At 42.2% G+C, this 17,686-nt stretch overlaps 1 protein-coding gene across 1 annotated transcript in view; it reads left to right on the top strand.

Moving 5' to 3' along the window:
- The window catches only part of gfra2b (GDNF family receptor alpha 2b), a 99,414-nt gene extending 88,931 nt beyond the window's left edge, over positions 1-10,483 (top strand). Inside the window, exons 9-10 of the mRNA XM_055019415.1 lie at positions 4,138-4,185; positions 5,157-10,483. Of these exons, the coding sequence (XP_054875390.1) occupies positions 4,138-4,185; positions 5,157-5,282 (174 nt within the window). The 3' untranslated portion in view covers positions 5,283-10,483. The remainder of the gene's footprint in view (positions 1-4,137; positions 4,186-5,156) is intronic.
- The last annotated feature ends 7,203 nt before the right edge of the window (positions 10,484-17,686 follow it).

Genomic DNA, 17,686 nt, shown 5'->3' with positions numbered 1-17,686 from the left:
AGTAGCTAACGGAGGAAATGAAAATTATTTAAATGGCAAAATCAACACTAGTCTGCAGTAAAAATATTTTTAAAATATTTTAAAATGAAGAATACTGTAATGTTCAAAAAATAATGTTTATTTCAGTTCTGTTTTTAATACATTTAAAATGTGTAATTTTACAGTCAAACTTGGTAAAAGGACAAATTACTATTTGTAAAAAATACAATAAAAAGCATTTTTAGGGTTTTCTGTGATTTTACTAGAAAAGTTTTTTAGCATTTTTCAATCATTGATAGTTCTTCTTTCAAATAACTGCAGATATCTGTGAAAAGAAATTATATTTTACTCATTTAAACAGCAAAAAATCGTAATTTTACAGTAAAATGAGCAAATTTACTCTCTGGAAAAAACAAACTACAAGTACCTCCAAATATCTGTAAAATTACAATGTTTTTAGCAGTTTTAAATACAGTTAAGTAATGATATTTTACAGTCAAACTTTGTAAATGGTTGTTCAGAAATCACCTGAAAATTGTCTAAAATGAGATAAAATTTGTCCTGAATTAGTTTTTATTTTACTGTAACTGGGGATTTTGTGTATTTTTGTGGTGATTTTGTGTCTTTTGTGGTGATTTTGTGTATTTTTGTGGTGATTTTGTGTCTTTTGTGGTGATTTTGAGTCTTTTTGTGGTGAGTTTGTGTCTTTTGTGGTGAGTTTGTGTCTTTTGTGGTGATTTTGTGTATTTTTGTGGTGAGTTTGTGTATTTCTGTTCTCTTCTGATGTCAGTAATTATTGAACATCGGTGGAATCATTGAAGCTTATTAATCTGACAACATGTTTCACTAAATAATTTGACCAGAAAGTGACACTGATGAAAATTTAGCCTCTAAAGCGTCGGTTAAACCAGAGCTGGAGAGGTTTGACCTGCTGGACTTTATCGAGCCTTCAGACAGAGCTCAGGGCTGAAAATTGCTTCCTCTTCATTCCAGTTAAAATAATCTTTATTTTATCAGATAATTCTGAAGAGAAGTGTTGTAAAGATGACTTTTATCGACCTGTGGAGGCCAGTTTGACTCCTCCGGGTCTCTGTCGGGGAAATTAAAGCTCATTATTAGCTTAGAGCATGGGATTGCTGCTATTTCTGTGTTTTCCTGTCAATAACTACGAGGTAATTATTCTAAAAAGCATATTAACGGCGTGTTGAGTCGCTCTGAGCAGCAGCTGCTTCCACCTCCAGTTAATCCACTTTAAACGTGTGACTCACCTAATTTATTCAGAAACATATAGACCGAGAATCCAGAGGAGAAATCAAACACAGTGTTTTATTAGAGTAAAAACAGCAGCGTTTTATTATTTACAGTGAAAACAGCAGCGTTTTCTATCTCATACGATTGTTTGTGGTGTCTTTAAAGGCCTCTGGTTCACACAGTTCGCTGCTGTGGCCGGAATAAAACACGTTCCAGGAGATATTTTTATTATTTATGATCGTTTCACACATTTGGTGCTGCATCTGTTTGATCCAGACTCAGTTTAGCTTCATTAGTAGCTTGTTTACATGGAAACGGACCAGAGAAGCTGCAGAAAGATTCTAGTTGATTATTCACTGAGCAGAGGCACATAAAAATTACTGAAAACGAAAACCAAGAGACACGAAACAATGACAAAGAGAAACAAACCAACCTCAGAGAAATAGAAAGAGACAAAATCAACTTCAACAGATGACAATTTGATGCAGAGATAAAATCAGATGGAAAACAACAATAAAGAGACACAAAGTCACTCAAAACAAACCCATAGAGCCACAAAACAGTGATGTAGCAATAAAAACCACAAAAAGATGGAAGACTAGGAGGGAAGGCTAGGAGGGAAGACTAGGAGGGAAGACTAGGAGGGAAGACTAGGAGGGAAGACTAGGAGGGAAGACTAGGAGGGAAGACTAGGAGGGAAGGCTAGGAGGGAAGACTAGGAGGGAAGGCTAGGAGGGAAGGCTAGGAGGGAAGACTAGGAGGGAAGACTAGGAGGGAAGGCTAGGAGGGAAGACTAGGAGGGAAGACTAGGAGGAAAGGTTAGGAGGAAAGGCTAGGAGGAAAGGTTAGGAGGGAAGACTAGGAGGAAAGGTTAGGAGGGAAGGCTAGGAGGGAAGACTAGGAGGAAAGGTTAGGAGGAAAGGCTAGGAGGAAAGGTTAGGAGGGAAGACTAGGAGGAAAGGTTAGGAGGGAAGACTAGGAGGAAAGGTTAGGAGGAAAGGCTAAGAGGGAAGGGTAGGAGGGAAAGCTAGGAGGAAAGGTTAGGAGGGAAGGCTAGGAAGGAAGACTAGGAGGAAAGGTTAGGAGGAAAGGCTCGGAGGGAAGGCTAGGAGGGAAGGCTAGGAGGGAAGGCTAGGAGGGAAGACTAGGAGGAAAGGTTAGGAGGAAAGGCTCGGAGGGAAGGCTAGGAGGGAAGGCTAGGAGGGAAGGTTAGGAGGAAAGGTTAGGAGGGAAGACTAGGAGGAAAGGTTAGGAGGGAAGGCTAGGAGGGAAGGGTAGGAGGGAAGGCTAGGAGGAAAGGCTAGGAGGGAAGGCTAGGAGGGAAGGCTAGGAGGGAAGGCTAGGAGGGAAGGCTAAGAGGGAAGGCTAGGAGGAAAGGCTAGGAGGGAAAGCTAGGAGGAAAGGTTAGGAGGGAAGGCTAGGAGGGAAGGGTAGGAGGGAAGGCTAGGAGGGAAGACTAGGAGGGAAGGCTAGGAGGGAAGGCTAGGAGGGAAGGCTAGGAGGGAAGGCTAGGAGGGAAGGCTAGGAGGGAAAGCTAGGAGGGAAGGCTAGGAGGGAAGGGTAGGAGGGAAGGCTAGGAGGGAAGGCTAGGAGGGAAAGCTAGGAGGAAAGGCTAGGAGGGAAGGGTAGGAGGAAAGGCTAGGAAGGAAGACTAGGAGGACAGGTTAGGAGGAAAGGCTAGGAGGGAAGGCTAGGAGGGAAGGCTAGGAGGGAAAGCTAGGAGGAAAGGCTAGGAGGGAAGGCTAGGAGGGAAGGCTAGGAGGGAAGGCTAGGAGGGAAAGCTAGGAGGGAAGGCTAGGAGGGAAGGGTAGGAGGGAAGGCTAGGAGGGAAGGCTAGGAGGGAAAGCTAGGAGGAAAGGCTAGGAGGGAAGGGTAGGAGGAAAGGCTAGGAGGGAAGGCTAGGAGGGAAGGCTAGGAGGGAAGGGTAGGAGGGAAGGCTAGGAGGGAAGGGTAGGAGGGAAGGCTAGGAGGGAAGGCTAGGAGGGAAGACTAGGAGGGAAGGCTAGGAGGGAAGGCTAGGAGGGAAGGCTAGGAGGGAAGACTAGGAGGAAAGGTTAGGAGGAAAGGCTAGGAGGGAAGGCTAAGAGGGAAGGCTAGGAGGAAAGGCTAGGAGGGAAAGGTTAGGAGGAAAGGTTAGGAGGGAAGGCTAGGAGGAAAGGTTAGGAGGGAAGACTAGGAGGAAAGGGTAGGAGGGAAGGCTAAGAGGGAAGGCTAGGAGGAAAGGCTAGGAGGAAAGGTTAGGAGGGAAGACTAGGAGGAAAGGTTAGGAGGGAAGACTAGGAGGAAAGGTTAGGAGGGAAGGCTAGGAGGGAAGGCTAGGAGGGAAGGCTAGGAAGGAAGACTAGGAGGAAAGGTTAGGAGGGAAGACTAGGAGGAAAGGCTCGGAGGGAAGGCTAGGAGGGAAGGCTAGGAGGGAAAGCTAGGAGGGAAGGCTAGGAGGGAAGGGTAGGAGGGAAGGCTAGGAGGGAAGGCTAGGAGGGAAAGCTAGGAGGGAAGGCTAGGAGGGAAGGGTAGGAGGGAAGGCTAGGAGGGAAGGCAAGGAGGGAAGGGTAGGAGGGAAGGCTAGGAGGGAAGGGTAGGAGGGAAGGCTAGGAGGGAAGGGTAGGAGGGAAGGCTAGGAGGGAAGGGTAGGAGGGAAGGCTAGGAGGGAAGGCTAGGAGGGAAGGCTAGGAGGGAAGGGTAGGAGGGAAGGCTAGGAGGGAAGGCTAGGAGGGAAGGGTAGGAGGGAAGGCTAGGAGGGAAGGGTTGGAGAGGCGTGATCTTTAGAACCGTGTTTACTTGTTTCTACTGTTATTCTGATTACTGTTTGGTCTGAACCTGGAGATCCAGACGGCAGGATGATGGAAACAAACTGTTTAAACCAATCAGAGGAAAATGATTTCTCACCAGGAGCTTCTTGTTTTTCAGGACGGAGGTCAGAAGTGCGTCTCCTCTGATGACTTTGAGTGTGAGGAGGTGAGCAGCTCTCATTCTACTGTTTAATACAAATAATTATTAATGAATACAGTTTTTATTCATAGTTTTCATCAGATTCAAACATCTGTGCGACACTGAGTTTCTTAATCCATTATAATTAGCACTAAAACAGATCACTACAAAATAATATCAACAATTATAAAGCTAAATGATGCTGCCGCCACCATGCTTCACATAATGATGCTGCCACCACCATGCTTCACATCATGATGCTGCCACCACCGTGCTTCACATCATGATGCTGCCACCACCGTGCTTCACATCATGATGCTGCCTCCACCATGCTTCACATCATGATGCTGCCACCACCATGCTTCATGTTATGATGCTGCCTCCACCATGCTTCATATAATGATGCGGCCACCACCATGCTTTACGTCATGATGCTGCCACCACCGTGCTTCACATCATCATGCTGCCACCACCGTGCTTCACATCATGATGCTGCCACCACCATGCTTCATATAATGATGCTGCCACCACCGTGCTTCACATCATGATGCTGCCACCACCATGCTTCATGTTATGATGCTGCCTCCACCATGCTTCATATAATGATGCTGCCACCACCATGCTTCATATAATGATGCTGCCACCACCATGCTTCACATCATGATGCTGCCACCACCATGCTTCACATCATGATGCTGCCACCACCATGCTTCATGTTATGATGCTGCCTCCACCATGCTTCATATAATGATGCGGCCACCACCATGCTTTACGTCATGATGCTGCCACCACCATGCTTCACATCATAAACACCTACAGCTGATAAACATCCAGATTTTACAACAGAGAAAGTTGAGGAGAAATAATTGTAAAAATGTGAAGATTTAAGATGAAATGATTCAAAAATGAATGGAAAAGAGATGATGTAATGTCTGTCCTCACCCTCTCCTCCATCTTCCTCACCCTCTCCATCATCTTCCTCCCCCCTCCTCCCCCAGGCTCTGCTGGTTCAGGGTTCCATCGACTCTCAGGACTCTTCAGGTCCGACCAGCGGTTCGTCTTCAGTCCTGAACGTCGCCTCTGTGACTCTGTGTGTGATTCTCCTCTCCGTCTCATTAATGTGACTGCACACACACATAAACACACACTTACACTCACACACACTAACACACACTGTTAAATATCAACCAACACTGACATTGACGTCTTTCTGAGGGAGAATCTAACGGAGGATCGTCTGCAGAGGAAGAGATGGACTCTGTTTTTGTGTGAAAATAAAAACAAACACACACATAAACACACACACACATACACACACTTCTGGGACTGTGGATCACGGTGACTTCGTGTCTTCGGGGCTTTGGGAGCGTTTTGTGCAGCTCGGCTCGGACTCACTGCCTCCAGCCTTTCTGGACCAGAGACAGCTGGGCGGGAAAACGCTTTGGCTGGAAACCACACTAAACACGCGCAACAAACACACACACACACACACACACACACACACACACACACACACACACACACACACACACACACACACACGGTGGGACAACACGTCTTAAAGTTGGCAGCGAGTGGACGGGGCTGGACAGATGGGACCGATCCTTCAGCTCCATCCATCACTAACTGGACCTCTGGTGGCAAGAAATCTATACGACAGACACACAACAGACACACAACAGACACACACACTTCCCCTCAGACCTCGTTAACGGGCGAACAGGGTCCCCACACGGACGCCAACCCTCCTGCCGGGTCTTCATCCTCATGTCGTCATTCTGTACAAACTCCATTCGATGTGGAAACCGTCCGAGTCTCCTGGACGACTGTATAGTTCACATGTGTAGCGTGTAGTTGTGCGTCTGTGTGTGCACGAGTGTCTGGATGTGAGTCTCCGGAAGGAATCAGCCGAGCAGCAAACTGAGGTCAGACAGTTTCACAGTTTGTGGTTTGATTTTGAGTCTTTAGCAGTTTGACTTTAGTTTAAAATCTGTCGTTTTTGTCATTTTCAGAACAGAAATCTAAATATTTGATGGATTTTAGGTTCTTAAATATGAGAATATTACATTTTTTCCATTTTGTGTTCCAGTTTGTTGAATATTTGTGGATGTTGGATGTTTATTTGGAGTGAACTGAGTCTTCTGTGTCACTTCTGGCTCCTAGAAACTGATTCATAACCCCAAAAAAAGCCAAAAATGGAAATAAATGTCTTATGCTTCACTTTCTGTGTGGGACACAAGGTCGTTACCAGATAGATCTAACGATTAATTCGTTATTTACCATTTATTTGATCATTTTAAAGAGAAAAACTGAAGATTCTCTGATTTCAGCTTTATATTTTTTGGTTTCTTTTCCACTAAACTGAAGAAAAAGTTGTACAATTGCCAGTAAAAGATGCAAAATTTTGACAAAGACACAAAAAAATTGCTACAAAAAAACACGAAAACACCAAAAAAGACGAAACAACCACATAAAAAGACAAAACTGCCACAAATAGACATGAAACAACCACAAGCAAATGCAAAATCACCACAAAAACACATGAAATCACCACAAAAACACACAAAATCACCACCGAAAGATGTGAAATAACCACAAAAAGTTGCAAAATTGGCAGTAAAAGATGCAAAATCATAACAAAAACACCCAAAATTGCTACAAAAACAGGCAAAATGACCACAAAAAGATGTAGAATTACTACAGAAAGACATAAATCACCAAATGAAGATGCAAATTCCCAACAAAAACTGCTAAATCCCGTCAAAAACACAACATCCCCACAAAAAGAAGCTATAAAGAAGATGTAAAATCACTGTATAACAAAGCCAAACCACCTCCTTGTCATTTTGCTTCAGACTCACAGAGATTCACATGTTTAATCCACAACTTAACTACATTTCCTCTCATAATAAACCCTGTTACTGGTTCAATTCTTTAAAATCTGATCTCTGATGGAGTTCAGATCTGGACCGAAGCTCCTCAAACACATTTCTGATTCTTAGAAGCTGAACTCAAGCATCAAATCTAGAAGTTCCAGCCTTTAAGGAGCATAAATGACACATTAAACAGAAAGTTCTGCAGCTTCTCTTTGACTCTGACACAAAAACTCTTAAAATAGCTTCAGGGCCGAACGACGGAGAGAAAACAAGACAAAATTGGGTTAGAGACACTCAGCGAGGACTCGACTTTCACAGAGATTCACTGGAAACAGCAACGAAACAACAGAATCAGAACATTAACAGATCATTTTTAATAAATTTACTGTCAGACATGTCCGAGGATGATCCTCTGAACTGTGGAGGGAAAGGATTGTGGGTCAGAAAAACAAGACGGCCGCACACGGTGGAACATGTGACTGGATGTAGTCGGACGTTCTTGTGCTTCTTTCAACAGAACTCCTAACAGAAAGTCGTTTAAACCAAGTTTCTGGCAATCGAGTATCAACCCCCACCGTTAGCCCGTAGAACATTGCTACTCAGCAACATGGACGCCACTGTTAGCATCGAAAAGCCACGAGGCTAACCAAAAATGCAGAAATTACCATGATAAGACAAAAAATCACCACAAAAAGATGTGAAATAACCACAAACAGATGCAAAATTACACAAAATTACCACAAAACACACAAAATCACCACAGAAAGATGTGAAATAACCACAAAAAGTTGCAAACTTGCCAGTTAAAGATGCAAAACCACAAAAAACACACAAAATTGCTAAAAAAAATAGGCAAAATTACCACAAAAAAGACAAGAAATCACCAAAAAAAATGAAACTACCACATAAAAAGACAACATTGCTACAAAAAGATGCAAAATCACCACATAAAGATGTAGAATTACCACAGAAAGACATAAATCACTAAATGAAGACGCAAAACCACTACAAAAAACACAAGCTCAGACAGGAACAGACAGGAAGTTGGTTAGGAACAGACAGGAAGTTGGTTAGGAACAGACAGGAAGTAGTTTAGGAGAAGACAGGAAGTAGTTTAGGAACAGACAGGAAGTAGTTTGGGAACAGACAGGAAATCGTTTTAGGATTGTTGTACATGACAGATCTTTAAATCCGATCTTTTGTTTCTTCGTTTGCTTGAATTCAAACCAGTTAAATTTCGATTCTAAACGTTTCTCAGTTTCCTGTTCGGCTGTTTTTAAATGATTTTTAGTTTTGCTTCCATAAACGTGTTCAACCTGTGTGTGTGTGTGTGTGTGTGTGTGTGTGTGTGTGTGTGTGTGTGTGTGTGTGTGTGTGTGTGTGTGTGTGTGTGTGTGTGTGTGTGTGTGTGTGTGTGTGTGTGTGTGTGTGTGTGTGTGTGTGTGTGTTTCTCAGTGTGTACTTCTTTACCTCTGGACACTGTGGGTATTTTTTATTTTCCTAGAAGCTGGATGAGGAACATCACGTCTGACAGATCAGCGTTCCTGGTGTTCTTCCTTCTGACGCTCTAGAGAGGAAGGTTAGCGCCCCGCTAGCAGCTAAAACAAATGCTAAAACTAGTCTCGTCAAGCTAGCTCTGGTTATTCATGATCCCAGAGGATGAATCATGGTAGTTTTGTGATCCACAAGTTCTTAAACAGCAACATTATCAAGGAAAAGTTGCACACTTTCATTGCAAGAAATCTGAAAATCAGTCAATTCATGATCCCCAGAGGAGGAACCCAACTGTCCATGGTGACCCTGATCTTCCTACAAACAAGCTGAAAGCTAAAATTTTATGTCAAAATTATGAATCGAACATTTTATTTTGAGAACATTAGCAGGGTAAAACATCTTACAGAGCATGTTGTGGATATTCATGATCCCCAGAGGATCTTTCTCGAGACCCAAATCAAGCTAATGCTAATGCAAAGTAAGTAAAACAGTGCGTTAATAATCCATAAATCTCAAAATCTGTCAGATAGAAACAATTAACCTTAATTTCATTCAGATTTCCCAGAGGATGAAGCATTTCCATTTGGAACAAACTATGACAATTCCTTTTGAACCATCAGGAAAAAAAATGAACTTTGTACAAAAGACCAATTAATCTACTGGCAGGATTTCTATCATATTTACTCTAAGTTATTCATGCTTCCCAGAGGTTGACCTCTAACAGGTTTGCTAGTCACTTAACTGTTTAATTAGCATCACCAACAGGGAGACACTTGATTCAGAGTGACATGTTTATAGTGATGCATCTTAATATGGATATTCGTGGTCCCCATAGGAGGAACCCAGCTTCTAATGGTGACCCTGATGGTTCTCTGGGGTTATAATCCTGCTCAAACTCCCCAGAAGATTACACCATCAGGATCAAATTTGACCTTTTGTACCAGTGATAGAAAAATCTACTAACAGGATTTAATTAAGTGAGTCATGATCCCCAGAGGATGATCCCTAACAGGTTTCCTGATCCTCTGACCATTTTATTGGAACCACCAACAGGAAATCGTTGGATTTTGAGCCACATTTTAACAGTGATACATTTTAATATTGGGAATATTCATAATCCCCAGAGGAGGAAGCCAAATGATGTTCTACACCCATAATTACGCTCAAATTAAATTTTGTTCTCCAGAATGAAAGTGAGTGAAGGTGATTGACTGTAACATTCCAAAAATACTCAAATCTAAACGCTACATGTCAATAAATAATACCAGTTTGATTCATACTCCCCAGTCGATAAACCTTTCCATCACCTCTCCTGTTGCATTATCAGGAAAAAAAAAGATAGAAAAATCCACAAAAATCTGTAAATTATGGATAATCTTTCATTTGAATTCTCCTCAGGATCAATAAAATACCTACCTACCTATTCATGGTCCCCAGTGGAGATCATTAAAACCCTTCAGTTTTAATTTAACTGTGAATTTCTCTCCAGAACAAACAAGTTTATGTAAAACACACAACGTTTTATCATCTCCAAAAAAGAACCAAACCAGGAAAAATCAATGAGGAACAAAAGAGGATGGAGCCCTGAGGGATGCCACGGGTGGTTTCTTCTGATTATCAATACCATCTGATCACCAATTACAGATCAATCAAGTAAAGCCATCAAGTCCAGTTTAAATCCAGAAATAAACCAAAATCAGATTCTTTGTTTACCACATTTATCAGGACAGAGTTCACACTTTTAACCCCTCAATGGTGCTTTTTTAGATGCTGCTAGCAGGGCGTTGCATTTTTTTCTGATTCTGCCGGTTAAAGAGCGAATCGAGTGGATGGGTGGAGGAACCAGTCGATGACGAGGTTGTAAATTTGCTGGTCTGTTTGTAAAGTCTAACAGCGCTACGACGGCGCAACTGAAATATGTGTGGAGATAAAATAAAGTAACATCTGTAACAACAGCTGCTCGCATATCGGCGTCTTTACTTCCACCGTTTCAGCTTCTACAGTCTGAATATCGCTGAACAGGAAGTTTATTTCACCCTGAGTTTTACTTCTAAGGCCACAAACAGACTTAACACAACAACAACCAACATGTTTTTCAGTAGGACCTGTTTGTCCAAATGTTTCTGTGACCCACAACAAAGAGACTCAAAACGACCACAAAGAGACACAAAACGACCGCAAAGAGACACAAAACAACCACAAAGAGACACAAAACGACCAGAAAGAGACACAAAATGACTGCAAAGAGACAAAAAATAACCACAAAGAGACACAAAACGACTTCAAAGAGACACAAAATGACCACAAAAAGACACAAAATGACTGCAAAGTGACACAAAACGACCACAAAGAGACACAAAACGACCACAAAGAGACACAAAATGACCAAAAAGAGACACAAAACAACCACAAAGATGCAAAACGACCACAAAGAGACACAAATCGAGCACTAAGATACAAAACTACCACAAAGAGACACAAATCAACCATAGACAGACAAACCGATGAAAAGATGCAAAATTACAACACGAACACACAAAATTGCTACATAAAAAGACAAAATTGCCACAAAAAGACAGTTTTACCTCTAGTTTCATTGACATTCCAGACATTTGTCTACATGGAACCCTTGTACTCGAGTACTTTTCGCTGTTTTCTGAATACTTTTCTTCCTTCTGGTCACTGCAGGACTAATAATTCCTGCCTGGGAGACATTGATTTAAACCATAAACGGATGAATTTGTGTCTGTAAATCAGAGGTTCCTGCAGCTGTAACATCAGTGGACGTTTGCTCTAATGCTTCCTGTCAGCTGGACTCCCGGCGACACCGATGCTGCTGCACCTCGTTTCCATCAGCAGGAAGCCAGAACCAGCCACCAGACCAGGTCACATGATCGACGCCTCAGGGGGGAAGTAACCGGAGCTGACAATCCAAAAGTCTACATGTGCCGTCCGCCCGGCAGCCTTCACACCTTTAACAGAGTTTATCTGGAAGGCCTTTCAGAACCCGACAGCAGGAACAGAGAGGCTTTTGGAGGGACACTTTTCACCTAACAGAATTTCATTAGTTCGGGCCAAACCAGAATCCAGGTTCAGGATTCGTGATGCAGCGATTCCTCACAGTGAACACGCCTGGAGAACAGATTTAAAACAGACAGGAGGAAGATCTGCACAAACCTGAGTTCCAAAAACAGGAAGGCCTTACCAGAGCCGACCCAACCCAATCTGACCCGACACGATCCGACACAACCCAAACCGACCTGATTCGATCTGACCCAATCCAACACGATCCGACCCAATCCGATCCTAGAAAGTTCTAGAGTAGACCTACCTACAGCTGGAGAAAGTTCTAGAGTAGACCTACCGACAACTGGAGAAAGTTCTAGAGTAGACCTACCGACAACTGGAGAAAGTTCTAGAGTAGACCTACCAACAACTGGAGAAAGTTCTAGAGTAGACCTACCCACAACTGGAGAAAGTTCTAGAACATTCTCCAGTTGTAGGTAGGTCTACTCTAGAACATTCTCCAGGGGACGTTCTCCTCTCTGGACTTCAAGGACCTGGAATTCTGGAAATATTCCCAGTCTGAAGGTAGAACTCTGATCATTGATGAAGTTACTGGAGATGAAGAACCAGATGATTTGTTCCCATTTCTGACCAACTTTTTAGTTTTAATGTCTTCACTTTTTGGTTTGTGTTTGTCCTGTCTGCAGATTTCTGTCTACCAAGGTTCCTTCTAACTTCAGACAAACCTCGTCTCCTGGAGGTTTGAATTAGAACCGAATCTGTAGTTTCCTCTGAGGACATGAAGTCACGCTCTCGGGTTAATGTTGGACATCTGCACACTAATTACACGTGTTGTTCTGAGGGCTCATTAGGACGTTAATTAAACTCATGTTCATAAATGAGCCGAGGTCTTTGTGGTGTGGAACTGGTTGGGGAAACAACGATGCCTACATCATTATCATCGCTATCAGCCGATAGAGGAAAGGACATTAACAGAAAACATCAATCCGACAAAAAAAATTACAGGTTAGTTTTTAAAGAAAAGGAGGTATATTTTAAATCACTTCTTAACAATTAGTCTGCAGCAAAGATGGTTTGGTTTCATGAGCTACTCGGCTACAGAAATGCCCCATTAGGAGACTTTTTTTGTCATTTTGTGGCTGATTTTTGTAATATTTTGTCTTATTTTTGTAATTTTGTGGCAGATTTTTTTGTCTTTTTTGTCGTTTTGTACGTGATTTTTATCTTTTGTTTTCATTGTGTGCCTCAGTTTTGTCGTTTTTTTTTTTTTGTTGTTTTTGTGCCAGATTTTTTGTCATATTTTTGTCTGTTTTTGTCATTTTGTGACAGATTTTTTTTGTCATTTTCTGTTGTTTCGTGCCTGATTTTTGTCTTTTTTTTGTCTTTTTGTCATTTTTTGTTTTTTGGTGCTCAGTTTTGTCTTTTTTGTTGCTTTGTGCCTAATTTATTTTTTTTCATCATTTTGTGCCTCAGTTTTGTCATTTTTTTGTCATTTTGTGGCTGGTTTTTGTCTTCTTTTTTCATTTTTGTCCTTTTGTGCCTCATTTTTGTAATCATTTTGTCGTTTTGTCTGGATGAGCCCAAACTTTTGAACAGCAGTGTGAACTGAATGTGCAGATGTTTATATTGGAAACAAAAAATATCATGAAAAACCAGCCGTGATACAGCTTTAAATGCAAGTGAAAACTCACATAGAGAGAGAAACCTTCTGGATCTGACTTGTGAGTCCAAACACTCCTAAAAGCACACAAAAAAATAAATCCATCCAGACCAAATCGACAGCCTTGCTTCAAAGCAGCAAAGAAACAAACATTTCCCTCTTTGAAATGACGTGTTCAGGTTCCTCCGTCACTTAAAGACTAAACACTTTGTTCTCGTCCTAGAAGCTCAGTGACAAAATCCATTTTCCTGGAGCTCTGAGGCTAAAACTGTGGCTCGAGTCGGCCGATAAATGATTAAAAGCACATGTACAGTAATGCAGGGATGTATGTCTGTGACTAAAGGGATGCTGTCGCCATAGCAACAGGTCTGTGGGGGGTGTAATTATGAAACAACAGCGGGGGGAGGGCAGAGGTGCAGCGTTTAAAAGGAGGCGAGAGGAAAAGAGGATATCTGAAGGGCCGACTCGGCTGCTTCTGCCTCATTAATTCTCAGTCGGACGCTTCGGTTCGTCCATCTGTTTGTCTTCTTCACGGTGCGATGTGCCAATCAGACGGCCAATCAGGAGCCGGTATGCAAATGAGCCAAGAAGAAGAAGAAGAAGGAGCTCCTCCAGGACTGAACAAACACAGACTGAGTGGAGGTGGAAAGGTTTCCAAGTCTCAGTACAGAGTTAAAACATCTCCACAGCTCCTGGACACGTCGTTAGGAAATCACAAAACCAAAACATCTCATCAGGACTGAGTGGAGACCATCAAACCTCTTCAGGACCAACAGGATCCTATTTACTCTCAGGGAACAAAACGTCATTGAAGCAACAAGAATTTACAAAAATACAAAGTTATAAAAACCTCCTGAAGGCTTAAATAACTGGAAGTAGTTTGCAGTTCAAGCATACAAATGTTTCCTTACTGCAGGTGTTTGTTTTAAAAGCTTGATGTTGTGAAAAACTGAGATTTGGAAATTTGTTTCTTGTGCCTTAACTTGTCATTTTGTAAAGATGTTGTTCATTTTTGCTATTTTTATTTTATTTTATTATTTGGAAATACCAGAATTTGCACATTATTTTACATTTTTGTCTGTCTGATCTCATCATTTCTAAAAAAATAAATCAGAAATTACAATCAAACAGCTACTCAGTACTTGAGTAGTCTTTTCACCAAATACTTTTTCACTCTTACTTGTGTAATTTTTTGGATGACTACTTTTTACTTCTACCTGAGTGATTTTATTTTGAAGCAATGTTACTCCTGCTTGGGTACAATTTTTGGCTACTCTACCAACCTCTGCTCACTTTTGTCATTTTGTGTCTCGTTATTGTCGTTTTCTCATTTTTGTCACTTTATGTCTCGTTGTTGTTTTGTGTTTTGTTTTTGTTGTTTTGTGTCTCGTTCTTGTCATTTTTTTGTCCAGTTTTTGTAGTCTTGTGTCTAATTTTTGTCTTTTTGCGTCTTGTTTTTTGTGTCTTGTTTTTGATGTTTTGTGTCTTTTTTGTCGTTTTGTGTCTTATTTTTGACATTTTATGTCTCATTTTTGTCGTTTTGTCTCATTTTTGATGGTTTGTTTCTTGTTTTTGTTATCATTTTGTGTTTTGCTTTATTTGTTGTTTTGTGTATCGTTTCTGTCATTTTGTAATTTTTTTGTCTCGCTTGTGCTGCCTGTTATTTTTTGTCTCTTTTTTGTTTTGTTTTGTGTCGTTTGCCTCATTTTTGTCATTTTGTTTCTCACTTTGTGTCTTCTTTTTGTAATGTTTTGTCTTGTTTTTGTTGTTTTTTGTCTTGTTTTTGTTGTTTTTTGTCTTGTTTTGTTTGTCTGACTGAAGAATCTGAAGATCAGTTTCTATTCTGTGCACGTCGTCCTCCTGGACTGTATTTAACCTGTGAGAGCTTCAGGTGAGTGTTTCTGTTTCAGCCTCACTCAGAGCAGATTAAAGGCTTGGAAACAGCAGCTTGATGGGAAGGAGGAGGAGAAATGTCCGTGAGCGGAGGAAGCGCTGACCTGAGCCAGGGAGGTCTGACAAATATTCTGCTCTTCCCGGACAACGAGGCGGTGGGAGCTAAATGCTCAGCGTGCAGCGCTCTGCAGATGTCAGCAGCGATCAGGATCCACACACTAACACATACATCTCCACACGTATGAACAAACACAACACGCTGACAGAATCCCATCACACCGACGGCGACATGAGGCTGCAGGAAGGTCGACTCTCTGTCACATGAAGTCACACCGCAGAGTGATGCTCGCTGCTGTGAAATGTGATGTGGGAGCTAAAAATAACCGCCGTGGACGAACTCTTTAGGAAAATAAGAGTCACAAGTTGGAGCCGCTGGCAGACAGGAAGCTGGAACCACTGCTGGAATTAGTCAGGTGTTAACGAGACAGGAGGATCCTCTGGAGGTCACCTGTCTGAAAGGAGGACATAGAGCAGAAATACTGGGTCACCAAGCAACTAAAAGACTACAAACATGGAGGCGCTAATCACCTGTTAACCACTGGTCAAAGCTGCACAAACAGGTTGTTCTGAGGCAGCAGGAACAAACTGTCAACACACCATTAACATGTTACAGAGGCTAACAAGATAGCATGCTAATGGGCCAACAAGCTAACATGGGAGCACGCTAGCAGACCAACAAGCTAATGGACTACGAATCTAACAGGTTTAGGTTTGGTTTTGGTCCTGATTTTGCCCTGGTTTTCGACTTTTCTAGGACTGGTTTCAGACTGTATTCTGACTGGTTTTTTGGACTGGTTTAGGTTTGCTATTGGTTCTGCTTTTAGACCTTTTTAGAACTGGTTTCAGACTGTATTGGGCAGATTTTAGACTTTATCACCCCAAGAACACTCAACCTACCATCAAGCATGGTGGTGGCAGTATCATGCTCTGGGGCAGTGGTGTGCACAGACATTTTGGACAGCAGGTGCTCAGTGGAAAATAAAGGACACCTTGTGCGGCGTGTAGAAACACTGGCTGCCTTAATATAACAGTGTGAGATTTGAAAAAATAAAAAAATAAGGAACACATTTTCTGTGACGGCATTTACTTTAACATCTTAATAATAACACACAGAGGGTCAATAAAACATTGTACTGTAACACTGTGAATGACATCATAATGAAACAAATGACCTTTAGAAAAGTGAGTGAGTTGTGTGAGCATTATCACTTTAACAGAGCATCGTCCTTGGTGCCATGTCTTTGAAAATTCTGATGACCTCACTGTGGTTCATCTGGATGCCTTTCTCCATGGCTCTATGCTGTGATTGGTAAATTAAAAGAGATCGACAACATCAAGACTGATTCCTGACATTAGGCTCCAACAAGGCAAAAAGCTACTTATTCTTTTTGTCATTTAGCAAATAAGTCACAGCAAGTGTTGCTTCCACCTGATGTAGGCTAATAATAAACCTACACAAACTAAATATTCAGTTCTAGTATACTGATCATATGTTGTACCAGTTCACCAAATAACATGGTTGTGAGGTCATCGTGGTCACGTTGTGTCAATTGATTATTATTATGGGTAGTCCAGCTTGTTCAGCAGGGGGCAGTTGGCTAGTTTAGGTAGGCTTGTTAGCGCTGCATGAGACAGGCTACTACACAACAGAGATAAATAAATGCACCGTGGGGCAACTGAGGCTGATGAACACTGGATTTATTTAGTGTTAGCTGGTTGGTGGCTACAGTCTGTATGGGCTGATCAGCTGCTGTTACATGCGTGTCTGTTCCTTGTGGTCACGTTACGAGACGGAGCGAGTCACGGCATGGCACGGCATGGCATGGCATGGGTCATGTGTGTGTCTCTGTGTGGGTTTAATGTTTAAATTTTGAAAAAAAGTTGAGACGTGGAGGGCACCTGCTTGATACTGAGGGCAAGGGGCAGGTGCTCTAGCGCCACCTGGTGTCTGTCTGTACACGCCAGAGTCTGGGGCTTTCTGGAAGCACTTCTGGACTGGTTTCAGACTGTCTTGGGCGGGACTTGGGCTTTTTTAGGAGTAGTTTAGGTTAGGATTTGGTCCCAATTTTGCACTGGTTTTTGACTTTTTTAGGACTGGTTTCAGACTGGACTCTGACTGGTTTTGAAGTAGTTTAGGTTTGATTTTGGTACTGGTTTTAGACCTTTTTAGGGCTGTCTTTGGTGGGCCTTTTTTTTTTTAACCCCAAGAACACCAAACCTAGCACCAAGCATGGAGGTGGCAGTATCATGCTCTGGGGCTTTCTAGAAAAGCTTGTGGACCGGTTTCAGACTGAATGTTGGACTCAGGAGTGGATCCAGATTAATTTTAGTGGGGGGGCACAGGGGGGTACAACAGATATTTTGGGGGGGGGGCCTCTGGGGGCCTTCTTTCTATCAGAGATCCATTTGGCTTGATGAAGCTCATGCTTAACATCATCCAGGTTTGTGTTGTAAATACTTCCCAAACACAACAGGGGAGTCTCCTTCAAAAAGCTGTTGCTTTTGGGGTTGACAGCTT

Source organism: Amphiprion ocellaris, chromosome 17 (assembly GCF_022539595.1).
Source record: "Amphiprion ocellaris isolate individual 3 ecotype Okinawa chromosome 17, ASM2253959v1, whole genome shotgun sequence".
Lineage (NCBI taxonomy): Eukaryota > Metazoa > Chordata > Actinopteri > Pomacentridae > Amphiprion > Amphiprion ocellaris.
This window is presented reverse-complemented; position numbering and strand designations above follow the sequence as displayed.